This window comes from Crocuta crocuta, unplaced genomic scaffold (assembly GCF_008692635.1).
Source record: "Crocuta crocuta isolate KB4526 unplaced genomic scaffold, BGI_CrCroc_1.0 scaffold174, whole genome shotgun sequence".
NCBI classification, from domain to species: Eukaryota; Metazoa; Chordata; class Mammalia; order Carnivora; family Hyaenidae; genus Crocuta; species Crocuta crocuta.
Window position 1 is genome coordinate 1131101 of NW_027530330.1, and position 19571 is coordinate 1150671.

The 19571-nt window shown below is 37.2% G+C and overlaps 1 protein-coding gene across 2 annotated transcripts in view; it reads left to right on the forward strand.

Annotated features, from left to right (window-relative positions):
* TMPRSS15 (transmembrane serine protease 15) overlaps window positions 1-18601 on the forward strand; it is a 115064-nt gene extending 96463 nt beyond the window's left edge. For both annotated transcript variants that reach the window (XM_077765627.1, XM_077765628.1), the window contains 4 exons: window positions 6653-6834; window positions 8087-8182; window positions 12034-12173; window positions 18278-18601. In XM_077765627.1, the coding sequence (XP_077621753.1) occupies window positions 6653-6834; window positions 8087-8182; window positions 12034-12173; window positions 18278-18433 (574 nt within the window). In that variant the 3' untranslated portion in view covers window positions 18434-18601. The remainder of the gene's footprint in view (window positions 1-6652; window positions 6835-8086; window positions 8183-12033; window positions 12174-18277) is intronic.
* The last annotated feature ends 970 nt before the right edge of the window (window positions 18602-19571 follow it).

Genomic DNA, 19571 nt, shown 5'->3' on the forward strand with positions numbered 1-19571 from the left:
ATATAGCAAGAAATAAATACATTTATACTTTATTTAGTGTTTAATTAAACTGATGTAGCTAATAAAGCTTTGAAGCAAACTTCTTAAATACTTAAATATTGACTATAAAATAATTTTGCTTAATTAATTGATACTTCTATTACACCTTAAGACCTGGATTCTTTTGAATTGCTCACTTTAAATAAGACTAAAATGCAGAACATACAGAAATATAATACCTAGAAAATTCCTTCATTTCTATTTTAACCTACCCTAATATACAAACATCATGAACTTAATTTTTTAAATCCATGAAAAAAATTAATGTTTTAATTTTTCTATTTATTTATCTATTTTATGGCTTTAGGAAGTTAATTATCTCCTTCAGGTTGCAGAAATACTATAATAACCTTTCAAGATCATAGTAATTTTTGCAAAATAAAAAAACAAAACAAAACCCTGTACTTTCTTAGGCCAGTAGAGATTTCAGGATTAGATTAGTGACTTATTGGTTTTTGGCTATAACATAGATTTTGGTTACTTTTTTTGTATTTAAAATTTGAGTTTCTAGTCATCTTTTCAATAGTTAAAATTATCTTACTGTAACACTAGAACTTTTTAGATGGGTGTCTTTCCCATAAGTTTTATCAATTTCCAATCTGATGTTTCTCTCTTAAAGTTGTGTATTTGTAAAATCTCCTTTGGCCAATATTGTGTGATTTCCTTGATGCTATTCATTTAGCACTATTTTTAATGTATTTTTTCAGTTTTGGTTTTGGTTTTGGTTTTACTCATTTCACTAATTCCACACACATACCACCTCTGCCTCCTGAAAACACTTTAATAATGTATTTTTTTTTTAATTTTTATTTATTTCTAGGAGAGAGCGAGAAAGAGAGAGAGAGACAGCGTGAGCCGGGGAGGGTCAGAGAGAGAGGGAGTCACAGACTGAAACAGGCTCCAGACTCTGAGCTGACAGTCAGCACAGAGCCCGACGCGGGGCTCGAACCCACGAACCGTGAGATCATGACCCAAGTGAAAGTCGGACGCTTAACCGACTAAGCCACCCAGGCGCCCCTAATAACGTATTTTTTATTAGCAGGTATCTCACTGTTGTAATTCCACCCAGAAGTTCCAGTATGTCTTTGAAGCTCCAGTGTCAGATCTCTGAAGTTATCTCTACTTTGAGAATTAATTCATCATCTTGAGTAACATTATTGGATTAGAATAGGACAAATGGCTGGATCTCATTCATGAGCAAGATCAGGTGATGAGAGTTACAGAGAAAGAGAAAGGCAGAGTCAAGGGTTAAGGCTTGAACAAAGAGGGTGTGTGTTGATGTCATTTACTGAAATGAGGAAATAAGAAGAAACAGGATTGCAAAGAGAAAAAGTGTTCTGAGTTTATTATATTGAATTTGAGACTTCCTGATAAAATCCAAATGATATTGGCCAATCGATTTGAAGCATATGAGTCTAGAGTTCAGAGAAGTCAACAATTGAAATACAAATTTGGAAATTTTGAGCATATTGCGGGTATTTGAAGTCATGGCATTGGAAAAGATCATCTGTGGAGTTAGTGTAAATGGGGAAGAGAAAAAGGCAAAAGGCAGAACTCAGGAGTATTCTAGTATTTAGAATTTGAGAGGAACAAAGAACTGGGGGGAAAGATAGGAAAAGCAGAGAACAAAATGAAAGGAAGATCACAAGTAAATGGAGAGTTCTGGAAGTCAAGTGAAGAAAGGCATTCAAAAATTATTCCTGAACTTCATAGAAATAATCCACCAAATCAAACGATGCTGAAGATTATTTGACTTACTCTCTGTTCCCTGTACTTCTTTTCTTACACGTAAACGAATAAATGCATACCTCCATTTTAAAAACAAATTTCTACTTAGTAGTTGGAATAAAAATACCCTTATGTGTGAAACTTTTATCCTGATTCATAAAAAGGAATAATTATTAAACATATCCTTACTATTCACCCTTTTTCTTTTTCAATACAACCACTTTTTTTTACACCTTCATTTTTCTCTTTTGAGTTTCAGTATGGGCCCTTCATTAACAATTTATTTTATTCACTAGGATAATTATTATGATAATCATATGATACTTAAATTATTAAAACTGGCCAGTATTAGTCCATTTAATCTAGTGCCTTTGTTCTTTTAAAATTACCCCTGGTATTCTTCAAAACTTCCTTTGTTTCAAGTTTTTATTTATATTCCAGTTAGTTAACATACAGTGTAACACTGGTTTCAGGAGTAGAATTTAGTGATTCATCACTTACAAACAACACCCAGTGCTCATCACAAGTGCCCTCCTTAATGCCCATCACCCATTTAGCCCATCTCCCATCCAGCTCCCCTCCATCAACACTCAGTTTGTTCTCTATAGTTGAGACTGTTTTCCATTTTCTTCTCCTTCCCACCCACTATGTTCATCTGTTTTGTTTCTTAAATTCCACATACGAGTGAAATCATATGGTATTTGTCTTTCTCTGACTGACTTACTTCACGTAGCATTATGCTATCTAGACCACAAGATTTCATTCTTTTTGATGGTTAAGTAATATTCTATTGTATATATATCTACCACATTTTCTTTATCCATTCATCAGTTGATGGACATTTGGGCTCTATGCCTTGAAAACTTTCTTACTCTCTGACAACACCGTATTTCAGAGGCATTCTACTTTATCCTTGCCTTAAAAAATGGAATTGGTTATCCTCATAGGAATCTTTTTTTCCATTCAGTGGAAAATAGTAATAGAGACCTAAAATGCTGTGCCTGGGGTAAACATTGGGGTTAGCCACAAGAGGACCTGACAAAAGTACTGTCTTTGCTAATGGTAGAACAGAAAAATATTGCGATTAAGAGTTATAGGTTGCCACTGATTTTTTCCCTTAGGCATATCATAACTGTCTCACCATATTTACATTTTACAACAGTGAAAGTGCCATACTCTGAGTAGGGAATTTATTCACACACCAGCACATGCACACACCGGCAACCTAGAGTGTCATAGTGCTAGGTCCTCCCATCTGGTGCAACATCAAAGGAGAACCTACTGTATACCAAGAAGTGTGCTAGTCTTTGAGGTTATAGTAGTACAGAATACATGTCTTTCTGTTGCCTCCCAACCTGTGCCTTTCCTTCTTTTGCTACTAAGAAACATGTTTGGCTTGAGAAAGGCAGGCAACTAGTGAAACACAGCAGAAATTCAGCCAACCTCCCCTCCCTCAAGGTACTCTACTTCCCCACCTTTAGCCTGTGCAAGATTGGGGCTTGCCTATCCAAAGGGGCTATTTCCTGTTCCATCTGTACCTGTCTTCTGTCCTATAGCTTTTTCTTGTTTCACTAGAATATAGATATTTTGAGACAAATATGTTTTTAAAACATAATAAGTACCCCTTCCTCATCTACACTGATTTTTCTGAGGGCTTTCTTCCTCTGTCTCTTGGCTTTGGGTGAATGGAAAAGCCAGGAAGGACTCTGTATTACTCAGTATCCCAACAGGGTTAACAAAGGGCAGATTCTTGGGTCCCACTCCAACTTTCCAAATTAGACTTTCTGGAGGTGGAAATTAAGAATCCATATTTTTAGTAAATTTCTTCAAGTGATACATAAAATTGAGTACCACTGGCTATAACTTCTGTATTCTCAAGTCTTTCTTCTGAGAGAAGGCACTAAGATTGCAGTAGGATATAATAATCATTTTAATGGTGCTGGTGCTGATGTGGGCTTGTGGTGGGGAAGCTAGGCACATAGGCACAAAAAGCTATGTAAAGCAGAACTTGAAAGAGAAATGCAAATGATACATGTTGGAGGAGTATCTCCTTCCTATGGTACTACCTATAGATACAGGAGAAATAAAAACATGAAAAAAGGGCTATTTTCCATGTAGTGCTATAAGAACTTCAGAACTCATTAAGAATGTGTCAGATTAATATTGCTGTAACTTGTATTTAATTAGACTAGTAGCTTGAAGCATGTATGTTTAATTTTCACAGTTCACACATCATGGATTGGTTTGCTATATCAAACTTTAAAATAACAAAACAAAATGGTGATTACTAAACTTTGTGCTGTCTACAAGCTCCCTCATATGAGTAACTAATATTTATTGTTCTCAGAAGAAGTATAGTACTTATAAGAGAGAAGAATTTGGGAGGTAGGGGCATCTAGAGGTATCTAGTCGGTTAAGCATCTGACTTTGGCTCAGGTTATGATCTCATGGTTCATGAGTTTTAGTCCTGGATCCCGTAAGCTCCTGCCCTGCTTTGGGTGAGCCCCACTTCCCCCCCTCCCTCTCTCTGCCCTTTACTCACTTGTGTCCTCTCTTGTGTTCTCAAAATATATTTTTAAAAAAACATAATTTGGGAGGTTAGCTACTGAACTGCACTATTTTATCATTGAGTTAAATCTATAGCAAATAACTGCATTACCTGTCTGAACTTTCATATAAGTTTTTCTGAAGATAAAATATGTAAAAAGCACTTAAGAAGACAATCCTATCATTTTTTGAAAATAAATATATTCTGTTAACTTCAAAATTGAACCTCTATAATGGGCTTATACTCTTTTGGAACAGATTTTGATAGTTATTTTTTAATGTGATACCATTAATATAATTAATATTATTTATGATATGAAATATTAATATTACACATTGGTTATGTAAAATATGATGATAATGCAAAGTATAATGTGTATAAGTAGATATTATTGAACGCAAAGTAAGAATCATGGTGTGGCGATTGCAAAATTAATTTTTTGTAAAGAGTATATATTAAATTTTTAATAAAAAACGCAGTTCTTAAAAAAGACTAACTACCTGTTACCCATCATCCGTAACAGATACTAATCAAGTGCCAACCATGACCAGCTGAGCTTTAGAAAACATGCTTAAACATGTGATACAGAAAGAAGTTTAGATACAGGACACCAGGAAAGAGATTTCGTTCTATCCCGTCTCTTTGAGTAGGCCAGTGTGGCAGGGGGGTCCCAGGGTACAGTGGGGGTGCGTGCAGGCAGAATGTCTGAAATTATCAGTGTGTCCAAGTTTGGCTGAAGTATGATGATTCCTCTGACCTGGACAGGAAGAAGCAAAAAGTCCTCTTGACAAGCAAACAGGACCTCTACAGTACCATAATACCCTCCTGGCCTGGCATCTGGGCACGTAAGGAGCTACCACCAGATACTAAGAGCACACACATCTTCCCCTACCTGAGCCCAGATAATTCAGTGGCAGATCGTCTCTCTCCCCCAACCCACCCCTCATGTTCTCAACCCTGCCCATAGAACCCTACACACAGAGCCCTGTCCGTGGCCACTGGAGCCGCCCCAGTATGCTGGTACAGGTGCAGCCTCTGAGATCAGACAGCCCCAGTTCAAGTCTCCTCCCCACCATGGAAACTGTCAGCACTCAGTTTGTTCTCCTTGTAAAATCCATAGCACTGCAGCAAAAATGAAAAGGGCTGATGCAAAGTACAGGGCACTGGCCTTGGCACAAAATAGGTTGTCCATAAATGGGTGTTAGGCTATTGTTATAAAGTATGTGGGTAAGTTACCTCTGATTTTAAGGCAGCGTGGTTATCAGTGGGTATCGCCTAGAATGCTTGGGCATTCGTTGGCCTTACTGATGACTGCGACTTGATCAAACATGATCGTCTGTTTAATTTAACCAAAATAATGGATAGGTAAAAAGGTAGACAAATGGACTTGAAATAACTTCATGCCCTTTGTGTATTTATAGGTGACTTTGATTCTAACAGTTGAAATGTCACTTATTAAATGAGGCATTTGTAACTATTAATAATTAAATCACTAGCTCTGCTAAAGTTGTAGTTATTAAATTTTGACTTCATTGTGAATATGGCTTAATTGGCTTAATTCCGGCTGTTCACTAGTCGTTTCTTGGTGTGAAGAGGTTGCAGGCCAAAAGCAAATTTGGAAGACCCTCCACACTTTCAAATTGTAACTTAGTCTGCTTCGTCAATACATTATCAAAGGACATTATGTAAGGAAAAATTGTCAACTTTATTGCATATGAAAATTACTCAAATTTGTATGTTAGCCTGTAAACATCACAATAGGTTTTATTGCTTATTTTAACTTTGTGTAAATTCAGTGAGCTGCTGAACAGGAGGGTTCTCCTCAGTCTCCTTCCCTTTCTACCATGGCTGCTGTGGTTGACTGAAGAAACCCTGGACCAAGACGTGATATCTACAGTGGAATGTGATCTAAGGCAGTGGTTCCCCCCCTTGGCCATACATTAGGATAAACTTGAAGATTTAATGTAAAAATATGTATTTTTAAAGTCCTCTCTCCATTCTAGACTCATAAAATCAGAGATAGAGACAGGGGAGCAGGTGATAGTGTTATTTAAAAATACTCCAGGTGATTCTAATGTGAAACTGAAGTTGAGAACCAGAATCTAGAACCAGAGACCATGAGATGATTTAAGATGGATGATAGAAATTAGCACTAATTGAGGTTCTTACTATGATGTGAAGAATAAAAATTAAAGGAATGTTTTTAAAGAATCATTCAGAGAAATTCAAGCATATTTTCGAATGGGCACACACAGTTCTGAAATACCTACTACGAAGATCTATAGAAAGTAACTCGTGGATGAAGAGTTTCTTGTATGTTTTTTTCACAATCTTCAGGAGAAATTTAGAGCCATCTAAGTGGAAAGCAATTCTAGGACTGCATATGACATCGAATCTGACGTCTCCTCAAACAGTAACTCGGTTGATCGATCAAATTGTCATAAATCCACATTACAATAAACGAATAAAGGACAGTGACATCGCCATGATGCATCTTGACTTTAAAGTGAACTACACAGGTAAAAGAAATCAGTTTTAATCATCTTATCTGGCCAAATTCATTCACAGTTAGATTTGAAATATTATTAGTACCAACGAATTAATAGTGCATAAAAGTTGGACAATTTGTTATAGAAACCATTATAAATTAAATGGAATTGGGGAATGGAGTGAAACATATTCAATTATCTTCATCAAAGTGTTCAGATCCAACTTTCTAGAAAGTTGCCCAGCAGAACAAAATGGTTCAAGTCCTCTGTAACAGTAAACTCAAAGGAGCAGCCCAGAGAAAACTGATCATGTTATAATGCATGACTTCTCTATTTCTCAAAGAAAGGCAGGTCCATCTACCACAAAGGGCAGTGTAAGACAAACTGAGAGAAGAGCATATATTCTAAGAGTAAATTGAGTAAGAATTAAAATATCCATAGAATGAGGATTTTAAAGGAGGTTTAATATTAATAGAGTGACAGCTGGAAGACTTCCTCCAGATACCTAGATAATGTTCTAGAAATCATCTGAGGGAGTGAACTTTATACGAAGGGTTCTGCTCAACTCCATCCTTTACTCCAAAGACTTTTCCGATTCCCAGTGAGGAGACAGCGCTACCATTTCTGTGCTCTTGTGGAATTTGGCCTGCATATGTACTTATTAAAGGCAGACTATAACTGTGGTTAATTATGTAGCCCTGTCCTTGAAGGTAAGCACCATATCTTACTCATTTTTGGGTCTACCCTGGGTCTTACATGCTTAATAAATGTCAGGCAGCTTGTAAACTGTTGGAGAGGGGCTTTAAAAGTCAGTGACCAATGCTAATGCTTCCATAAGTACCCTGTAAACAACCACCTAAAAGCTTTTTAAAATGTGGAGATAACTAGAGAAAATCAAAAAAGCCTCAGAACATTTGTCCAAATGTCTTAATTGACCCTAAAGAAGAGCTTCACCTAGATTTTCATAGAACTGACACTGTAAGTAGCATGATTGCTTAAAATCAAATATAAATGATCAACTCTAGAACAAGACATTGCTTACGTTATTAAAGAGTAATTATAAGACAATATAGAAAAGGATTCCAAAAGACCATTAGTGATACGTAGCCCATTGCCAAAGAGTGCCATCCTGAGATGCTTCTTTCCTCTAATATTGGTGTCTAAAAGAACGTTCAAGCAGCATAAAGCAAAAAAATAAGTTTTTCAATAACGTGCTGAAAATAATTGATTTTTAAAATCTATTAGAAATGCATGTGTGTCTGTTCTTATTTTGTTTTTCCAGATTATATACAACCTATTTGTTTACTGGAAGAAAATCAAGTTTTTCCTCCAGGAAGAATTTGTTCCATTGCTGGCTGGGGGAGGCTTATACATCAAGGTAAATTATCAGACTCAATAAAAAGAAAATGTCTACTACTTAGAAATATGCTATTGCACTATTGTGAATATTTTCAATATTTTTTACAACTCTTATAACAATTGTCACAATAGCGTTTAAAAGCACTGTCAGGTTTATATTCATATGGTGTGTATTTGTACAGTTTTTTTAAAATCCAGATTGTGTAGAGCATATTATAAAACTATGATCTTTTTGGAAGGGAGTTCAAACATTCCCCAAACTTAGTGCCTAGTTTTAGTATTATAAATACTCAGATAAGGAGAAAAGATACATCTATTTAAACGAGTATTACAAAGGTTATAAAATTTATTTTTGTAAATCACATAGATAAAGTCTGGTCAAAAGCCAAATTATTACCTGTTTCATTTTCCAAATCAACAAAACTATCTTTATTTATCACATACAGGCCTCACACTCACATTCCCTAAAAAATGAGAAGGCAATCCCTTTTAACTTCAACATTCTGACTCAGCCTACTGATGAGAAGACTCAGATGTGGCATGAATTTTACTTAGAAGACTTATAAATGGACTCATTAGCATTATTTAGTAGGATGTTTTCCAAACACAGAAAAGATGCATATTAAAACTAACTGAACATAATTTTTTAAACATTCCAGTACTTTATTCTCTCCAATGTAACTACAAGGCATGTAGTTTTTGGAATTCCTAACAGGAGTTATTCCATCGAGGATAGAATTTTGGCAACTTATTAAAAATTAAGCAAAAAGGAAAGGCACTGTATAGTCTGGTGGAGGAACCTGACCTCTGGAGTCCCAACAGATCATGGCCAGGATATTTAAAACTGTTAACTGTTTAAGATGAATGGCAGCAGAATCTTGTGGAGAGGTGCAGCTATCAAAAACAAAGCATGCAGAGTTAAAACTCCCATATTCCTTGTAAAAGAAAGGATGATGTTCTAAGTCAAATCTTCACGTGATGACTTTGACAAAGGTGCTCCACTGCAATTGCATTATGTTGCTGAAATGTCTCATGTCTTCTGTCCATAAAGTGTATTGAAGTCAAAGACTGCATTTTCTTGTATTTCCTCCACTTGAAAAATGCCATGATTTATTAAATTTGAAACCCACAGAGTAAAAATCATTCCTAGACAGATATTTTCTCTACCAGCCTTCAAACTAAAAGGTATTTATGACCATGGTGTAGACTTTTCAAAAACAAATTATCCACTAACAAAATTTAAGACTCTTTATTCCATAGGAAATGGGTATTTCTTTTAAGAGCTGAGTAAACTTGGCTCATTTTTTTATTGTTACTAAAGATATGCATTTAATTGACTTAAGAAAAGTCTCTAAGAGTGATATGGAGCCAAGGGAAATCTGTATCTGAGATCAATTTCATTTAGGAATAAATGGTCAGATCATAATTAAATACCTCCTGGGTAATGGAAGTTTTAATGAATTTTATGAACTTTGCCTTATTATTTCCAGATATTTAGTTGTACAAAATCCCGTTCCACTACCCCTTTTGAATATATTACACTAATTATCTAGGAAAACCATGAACATAGTTTTACTAGGAAGAAATGAAGTGATATTAGTTGGCTAAATTAAGGCAATTAGTAAACTTAAAATAACTTTACTGATATTTTTATGTATGTCCTTTGTGCGCAGTCTCAATTATCCTTGGATGGCAATTCATGATGACAAATATTAAATATAAAAACACTGCTCAAATTTTTCTTTGCCAAAGCGTTTTTCCTACACCCAACCATTTTTTATTCCTTGGCAAGCAGCAAAAGTGGCTTTGATTTTATAATAGTTTATAATAAAACTACCAGCCCATCCTCAATGAATGAATGGCAGTGAGATGCTTAATTTCCTCCTCCACCTTCACCTCTTTTACTAAGTTTTTAAATGTTTATTTGAAAGAGAGAGGGAGGGAGAGAGCAGTCAGGGTAGAGAATGAGAGAACAGGAGAGAGAATACCAAGCAGGCTCTGTGCTGTTAGTGCAGAGCCCAACAACACGGGGCTCGACCACACTGGCTCCACTGACTCGGGGCTCTAGGATCCATGGCGCGATCTCATGAACCATGAGAACATGACCTGAGCCAAGATCAAGAGTTGGACACTTAAGTGACTGAGCCACCCAAGTGCCCCTCCATCTTTACCTCTTAAAATCCACTGTCAAACTCCAAAAGTCATCCATCATATGCTGCCAAACTCACTGGCACCAGCTGGAAATTGCCATCTGTGCACATCTGCTCCCAATGCCTGTTCACTGTCATGCTGGTACCTTGAAATTGGCTGTGGTTGCAGTGTTTACATAAAGCAAATGGCACATATTGGGGTTTTTTTCTTGAAAACCAGTTATATAATATTTACCAACACACGACTGAGTCATACACACACACACACACACACACACACACACACACACACCACACACACACACACACACACACGTTTCCTGTCTTTTTAGCGTGTGGATTAAACTTAGCTGGAAATGAAGTCACATACACTTTTTGCAGCAACATTTTCTGCAACATATGAAGTCACATACATTTAGCTGTCATCTGTACTAAGTTATAAACCTTCTGCCTTTTTCTTGAAGAACCAAACAGAAATGCTAATTAGTAGAAAGTGCTTATCATGTGCCTTTTCTGAGGCACTAGAACAGACACCTGCTTGTTTCACATCCCTCTTGGGAGTAGTCTTTCAGTAAACAGAGATCCATGCATGCAGTAGATGAGTCATTTTATAAAAAGCATGGAAATACACTCTGTTACAAAATGCCTCCTTTCTCTTCACCTGCACGTGTATGACAAGCTGATTGCCCTTAGACCAGGGCACAGCTCATTTGAGCTTTGTCTTCTGCTCAGTGTGCACCTGCTCATTCACGTCGCATCACAAAGCTGCTGAAAGGGAGCACCTCTTCAGGTGCCAAATGAAAAGCCTCCTGGAATTCTGAGTTGTTGCTTATTTCCGTAAATGAAACTTTTTGTGTTGGTGGNTCTTTTTAGCGTGTGGATTAAACTTAGCTGGAAATGAAGTCACATACACTTTTTGCAGCAACATTTTCTGCAACATATGAAGTCACATACATTTAGCTGTCATCTGTACTAAGTTATAAACCTTCTGCCTTTTTCTTGAAGAACCAAACAGAAATGCTAATTAGTAGAAAGTGCTTATCATGTGCCTTTTCTGAGGCACTAGAACAGACACCTGCTTGTTTCACATCCCTCTTGGGAGTAGTCTTTCAGTAAACAGAGATCCATGCATGCAGTAGATGAGTCATTTTATAAAAAGCATGGAAATACACTCTGTTACAAAATGCCTCCTTTCTCTTCACCTGCACGTGTATGACAAGCTGATTGCCCTTAGACCAGGGCACAGCTCATTTGAGCTTTGTCTTCTGCTCAGTGTGCACCTGCTCATTCACGTCGCATCACAAAGCTGCTGAAAGGGAGCACCTCTTCAGGTGCCAAATGAAAAGCCTCCTGGAATTCTGAGTTGTTGCTTATTTCCGTAAATGAAACTTTTTGTGTTGGTGGGCTTTTTTTCCCATGAGCAATACCGTAGCCATTTACAATTACTGAAAATATCTAAAGACTGTCTAGTCCAATCCAACATTCCTGCTAGCCCTTGGGCACTAAAGAAGTGCTTTACTGTTATCCATTTGGCAAAATCCACAGATGGGCTTTATTATGTGCTTTAAAATACTAAGGTTTAGCATTCAGTTCCATTATATATACACACAGTACTCGATAATGAGAGTGCACTGTTGAAATAAATAAGACTGATGGTGGCTCATTCAGTGATGCATGTCGATCGCTTCTGACTGGCTGGCTGCATTACCATTTTGAACAGGCCCTACTGCAAACATATTACAAGAAGCCAATGTTCCTCTTCTGTCAAACGAGAAATGCCAACAACAGATGCCAGAATATAACATTACAGAAAATATGGTATGTGCAGGCTACGAAGAAGGAGGAGTAGATTCTTGTCAGGTAAATATGTATAACTGCTCACCCTACCTTTCCAGAAAGCATTGCTATGTAATGATTTGATTGTTTCACAATGATTATGGAGTAAAGAAATCATCAGGGTTTTCACTACATTTCTTCTTTTACAAGACTGTGACTTTTCGTTTTTTATTTGCAGCCTATTTGCATAGAACTCCTGGGTGGATGTGGGCATTACAAATAAAACGAACTTTTAAGAAGTATTAAAATCAGATAGAGTCTTTGGAGCTGAGGCATAAAATATGAATGTGTGAGACAGTCAGATAAAATATGTCGTGCTGGGCCCTCTGTTAGCCTGGAGACTACACACCTTAACTAAATCGAATTCTAATTCTTTAAAACCGTACACAAACTTAAAACAAACAAAAAGCAAGTCTGAAAGCCAATATCACCTATTGGCTTCTAATCTCCAGCACTGGTTTTGAGTATGGGGCAGGGGTCCAGTGACAAGAAGTCATTTCTTTTCTTTTTTTTTGTAACAATCAATTTTTTTAAGTTTATTTCTCTATTTTGAGAGACAGCACAAGCAGGGGAGGGCAGAGAGAGAGGGAGAGAGAATCACAAGCAGGCTCCTTACTATCAGTGAAGACCCCAATGTCGGGCTCAAATTCACAAACCATGAGATCACGACCTGAGTGATATGAAAATTCAGATCCTTAACTGACTGAGTCACCCAGGTGCCCCTCCAGTGACAAGAAATAATTTCTGCACGAGAACCAACCTGGATAACCTGGCCAGAGCCAGTTTGCAGCTAATCACTCGTCAGAATGTTAAAAAACTAGAACTTACTCAACAGCCTGGCATAACTCTAGATCTGGAACTCCTGCAGTAGAATTTTCATGTTATCATTTACATGTCATTTTAAACACATAAGAACATGAACTCACTGAACGCCAACTCTGCAACAGATTTGGTATCAATAGCTTTTGATGTGTGTGACCGTCAGAGAAACTCCTACCCACAAAACTCATTGTTGACAAAAACATCTTACCACCTAGAAATAACGTAGCTCTCTGTTAGCACCATGAAATCCACATACGTGCAACAGATAAAAAGTACATTCTGTCAGGTTTTAGAACAATTATTAATTTTTAGGTGCAGCATGAAGTAGCCATGAAAAGTGGAGATTCTGTTCTCAGATTACTCTTATTTCACCCTTGCCTTAGTACTTATGGGTGAGACTTTGGGCAAGTCACTTAAGTTTTATTGAGAGGTTTAAAAATGAGGTGACACATATAAGGCATTTAAGTAAGCACTCAAAAATATTAACAATTTTCATTATGAGACTTTGTATATAAATTTTCTGGCATTTCTTTTGTATTTAAAAATTAAGGTACTGATGCATTAACATCTACTGAATTTGATTAAACCTGATAGCAGTATTGAGCAAATGAATAATTTACAAATGCAAACGTAGTAATTTATACCATGAGAAAATCTTTCACTTTGTTAAAGTGTAAACAACTTGTTACATATATTAACACATATATGCCACCCATAATTCGACTTGATACAAGACTTTATTAACACACACTTAAGCAGATGAATCTTTATATATATCTTCTAGTTAAGTCTGTCTCAAATCACGTTAAACTTTCAGCATGGTTTTACATTTATTCAACTTTGATGAACACTTGCAAATTCAAGATAGATAGGATAGCTTTCTTCTTGTTTAAAATTTATCCCTGCATCTTACTCATTCCTTTTAAAATGAAAAGTGTGCAAAGGTAAGATATATTGCCACTTGGAGGGAGATTTATAGAATTATTGTTCAAGAGGGAAATCAGCTGTACAACTTCAATTACAGTTAATGGGGGTTGTGTGGCAGGTGTCTCATGCACCGGGTAGAAAATATGACTGTCGATGCTACTGATATTAGGGTTACATTAAGCCAGTAATTCATGCCAGATCTCTGAAATCTTCTATTTGGCTCTGATTTCTAGAATCTAAGTATGTTACTCATTAGCAAGTAAAGACGCTGCCACACAGGGAAATATCTCACATAATATGTTATCATGATTGAGTAATCAATAGTCTGGAGGGTCACATGATTTTCTTTGTTCAACTTTAATACTACGTTATACAAGAGGATTAACTGACTAAATAAGAACACACTAGGGCACTGGGTGGCTCAGTCAGTTAAGCATCCAACTTTGGCTCAGGTCATGATCTCACGTCTATGGTTGAGCCCTGCGTGGGGCTCCGTGCGGACAGCTCAGAGCCTGGAACCTGCTTCGGATTCTGTGTCTCCCTCTCTCTCTGACCCTCCCCTGCTCGCTCCCTGTGTCTCTCTCAAAAATAAATAATAAACATTAAAAAAAGTAAGAATATATTAGAATTATGAATATGCTGTTATTGATATATCACTTGAATAAGCTCTGAAGCGTTATTTTCCTCTCATAGTTGCAAAGAATTTGCCTTATTAGTCCTCCATATATTCCTCTGGCTTACCAAGGGCTTGTGCTTGTGGGGTGGATGTCTGGATTTTAAGGCACCACAAGTGACTGTAGAGGTCCTCTCTCTATAAAACTAAGTGAGTGACACAAGAGCAAACTCATTTTGCTAACTATGCAGAGCCTTATTCTATACCAGTGGTTTTCTTTTTTTTTAAATGTTTCCTTTTTTAAAAACTTTTTCTTAATGTTTTATTTATTTCTGAGAGAGAGAGAGAGAGAGAGACAGCATGAGCAGGAGAGGGTCAGAGAGAGAGGGAGATACAGAATCTGAAACAGACCCCAGGCTCTGAGCTGTCAGCACAGAGCCCGATGTGGGGCTTGAACCCACAAACCACAAGATTATGACCTGAGCCAAAGTCAGAAGCTCAACCGACTGAGTAACCCAGGTGCCCCTCCTTTGTTTGTTTGTTTGTTTGTTTTGAGAGGGAGAGAGAGAGAGAGAGAGAGGCAAGCTGGGAAGGGACAGAGAGAGAGGGAGACACAGAATTTGAAGCAGGCTCCAGGCTCTGAGCTATCAGCACAGAACCCAACACGAGGCTCGGATTCATGAACCATGAGATCACGACCTGAGTCAAAGTTGGCCACTTAACCAACTGAGCCACCCAGGTGTCCTGTATACCAGTAGTTTTCAAAGCATGGCCCCAGTCCAGCAGATCAGCATCACCTGAGAGCCTGCTCTTGGTGCCAAGTCTCCGGCCCCAGCACAGACCTGCTGAATGAGCTACTCTAAGGTTGGGACCCAACAATGTGTGTTTTAGCATGCTAAAACCGCTGTACAGAAACATACATTTTAGGTTAATGCCTTATGTTCTGGACACTCACTCATATTTTTGAAGTAGATACATATGTCTGAGATAGTGGAAGAAGGAAATACCTTCATTGAACAAATCTGCAAATTAAGGCAAGAAGTTACATAAACTGAACTGAAATGGTGTATAGTTAGATTATAGAAGTGACAGTCCCAGACCTAGGTGTCTCAGCCACACAGACCACCCAACTATTGGGCATCAGCTTACTGGTGGATCCTCTGAATACCTCCAATTGACATGTTGGGCCATTTAAAATCCTTGTTCATGGAATCGATGCTTAGATTCTATTGTCTTTTTAAAAAATTAAGATATATTAGAAACTATGAAGAAAACCAAATGACTCCTTTTAAAAATATCAAAACTGTGGGGTGCCGGGGTGGCTCAGTCGGTAAAGCATCCGACTTCGGTTCAGGTCATGATCTGGGGGTTCATGAGTTCAAGCCCCACGTCAGGCTCTGTGCTAGCAGCTACCTCAGAGCCTGGAGCCTGTTTCAGATTCTGTGTCTCCCTTTTTCTCTGACCACCCCATGCTCATGCTGTCTCTCTCTCAGAAATAAATAAAACATTAAAAAAATGTTTTAAATATCCAAACCATTAAAGTTTATTTTTTAATAATCTCTAAGTTACATACAACTTTGAGCCTGTATTTATCGTTAACGGTTCCATAATTATTTCTGGACCCATATTATAAACTAAGGGCTTAGGATACAGAAATAAAAATCCCAGTCCCTGCCTTCCAACAGCCTGAACACATTTGTTACATCTAGAAAAGAGGTAACTTATATTTGCCCACGCAATTTATGTTCCTCTGTCCCCAAGCAACAAAAGGTTCTTTTATACACCACCTAACACAGTTTCCCCCTTAAATATGGTCCCAAAGGCAATAAAGAATCGGGCAAAAAGTCTCTCTAGAAAATGCTTAAGACAAATTTGGGTTGAACTATTGACCAGTGATTGCAACCAATGTACACAAGGCTTTAAATTCCTTCATAAGTATAGGGGCACCTGGGTGGCTCAGTTGGTTGAGCGTCTGACTTCAGTTCAGGTCATGACCTCAATCTGTGGGTTCGAGACCCACAACGGGCTCTGTGCTCACAGCTAGCCCAGAGCCTGGAGCCTGCTTCAGATTCTATGTCTCCCTCTTTCTCTCTCTCTCTCATTCTCTCTCTCTGCCCCTCCCCCACTCACTCTCTGTCTGTCTCTCAAAATAAAATAAAGACATAAAAATTTTTTAAATAAATAAAAACAAATTTCTTCATAAGCATAAAAAAGATTTAAAATTTCGCACAATTAACATATGAGACATATTTGTCAGTTCCATCATTAAATAATGGTACTATGTGTTTGCATTATGTTCTTCCACATTATACACAAATACTTATGTGCAAATGAAATATTAGAAACTGCTGTAATTAATATTTTCAAAAAAAATTTTTTTTAAATGTTTTATTTATTTCTAGGAGAGAGAGAGAGAGACAGCGTGAGCAGGGGAGGGTCAGAGAGAGAGGGAGTCACAGACTGAAACAGGCTCCAGGCTCTGAGCTGGCAGTCAGCACAGAGCCCGACGCGGGGCTCGAACCCACGAACCGCGAGATCATGACCTAAGCGAAAGTCGGCCGCTTAACCGACTAAGCCACCCAGGCGCCCCTATTTTCAAAAATTAACAGTTAAAATATCCTATGAAAATATGTGTGCCCATCACTACAGATTATATCATAGACAGGTCTATTTCAGTTGAAATGTTACGATGTTTTTCAATTTGGATGGTGCTTGTCTTGTGCCAAAAAGCTAACGCAACTCAAAAGAACTAAAATCAACTTCATGTGTGAGTTTTTAGTTTCCATAAACACACAATGTGTAATAAGTGTCTTTTCTGCAAAGCCATCCCTAAATCTTAGAACATACTTCTTTTTGGTTTGGTTTGGTTTTTTTTTTTTTTGTTTCACCCTTTTATTTAAATTCCAGTGTAATATTAGTTTCAGGAATAGAATTTAGTGATTTATCACTTACATCTAACACCCAGTGCTCATCACAATAAATGCCCTCCTTAGTACCCATCGCCCATTAACCCATCAACCTGCCCACCTCCCCTTCTGCTACCCTCAGTTCGTTCTCTATAATAAGTAGTCTATTTTATGGTTTGCCCCCTCTCATCTTTTCCCTTTCCTCCCACGTTCATCTACTTCGTTTCTGCAATTCTACATGAATGAAATAATATCATACCTCCTTTAATAAATGATCAGATTTTAATATATACTTCGCTTAGGATACTTCTCATAGTTGTGCCTTAGAGAAATTCTTTTTTTTTTTTTTAATATTTTTATTTATTTCTAGGAGAGAGAGAGACAGTGTGAGCAGGGGAGGGTCAGAGAGAGAGGGAGACACAGACTCTGAAACAGGCTCCAGGCTCTGAGGTGACAGCACAGAGCCCGATGCGGGGCTTGAACCCACGAACCGCGAGATCATGCCCTAAGCGAAAGCCGGACGCTTAACCGACTAAGCCACCCAGGCGCCCCAATGCCTTAGAGAAATTCTAAGTACCTATTAAAATGCCATAATGAAAGTAAAGAAACCTTTGCTCTAAAAGTACCTCATGAAGAGTAACATATAAATTATATTTTAGTTGTCATAGTTACTCTGGGTCCTTACCAAGCACAAAAGTTCTTATTCTGAACGGAGAGTGAGGGTGAAGACATATACAGATGACTTGCAATTAAATCATATTTTTGATATGTAGTTTTGAATTGATTTGCTAAATATAATCTTACATGTTTCTATCAATTGACAACACATCTACGATTTTCTTTTGCAATTTACTCTCTAGGGGGATTCAGGAGGACCATTAATGTGCCAAGAAAACACCAGGTGGTTCCTGGCTGGTGTGACATCATTTGGATACCAGTGTGCACGGCCTAACCGCCCAGGGGTGTATGCCCTGGCCCCGAGGTTCACAGAATGGATACAAAATTTTCTGCAGTAGAGTGTTTCCTAAACCAACATGAAAGTCATGCGGTTTTCCCATTCCACTCTAAAAAGCATGGAAATTGAGAGTTTTGCAAATACGATTTCTAACAGACTTTATTCTTACCTAAACCACTGAAATGCTAAGGGATACGGGTGAAGACAAAAAAGAATCTTTACCATAAAAAGTCACTTTTTCACTGTGGACAGTTAATCTTTCACAGAGATCATCATTTCCTTTGTAATCATTATTTTTAGCATACTCTCTTATTTAAAGGAATACTATGTTAAAGCATATACTATATTCTTAGAGTTTTGGCAAAATTAGGAAAAGAAGTGAGGTAAATTATTTTGCACAGTATGTTATTGTTTGAAGTAAACTGCTATAAATTATCTAGTTCCACCCAGCTATTTTCAGAATCTCAATAATCTTCCTGATTTTCTATCTAAATGCATTTCCAATTCATTTTGAGCATATCCTTAATATTTTCACCACTCATAAAAATATATATTTTAAGATCATGTCACAGACCTGGACTATATTGATTACACATTCCTCTCAAGCTAATTCAACAGCAAATAAGTGCAAGTCTATATATCACCCTTGTATCAAAATAAAAAGGAAATTAACTGATATTATCATTCTTATATTGGCTCATTTTTTACCTGGATTAATCACACTCTCCACTTATTTTAAGATAATATTTTTTTAAGTTTCCAAAAAGTAATTAGACATATTCAAAAAATGCAACCATTACAAATGTTTTTTATTCTGATCTATGAGTCTTACAGTGGATGTTTTTAACATGTGCAAAACTTACTTAGACACAGATGAATCACTCATTAGAAGGCCAAAAATGTGGAATAAATGAATTTGCTTCACTGCTTTAATCTCTTGGATCATTTCCAGAGTAAGGGCAAACTTCTATTTAGCTTTCCATACAAAATCTACTGATTTATTTAGGAAGAACAAAATTCACACCTACTTAATACACACACACACACACACACACACACACACATACACACACTCACACACAAAGTGTCTATATAATCCAAAGTAATAGAGGAAAGAGTAAGGTTAAAGGATTGTAGATTGGCTCCACCGAAGAAACAAGATGGGGCTACATCTGAAAGCACTGATTGTTATTGATGTA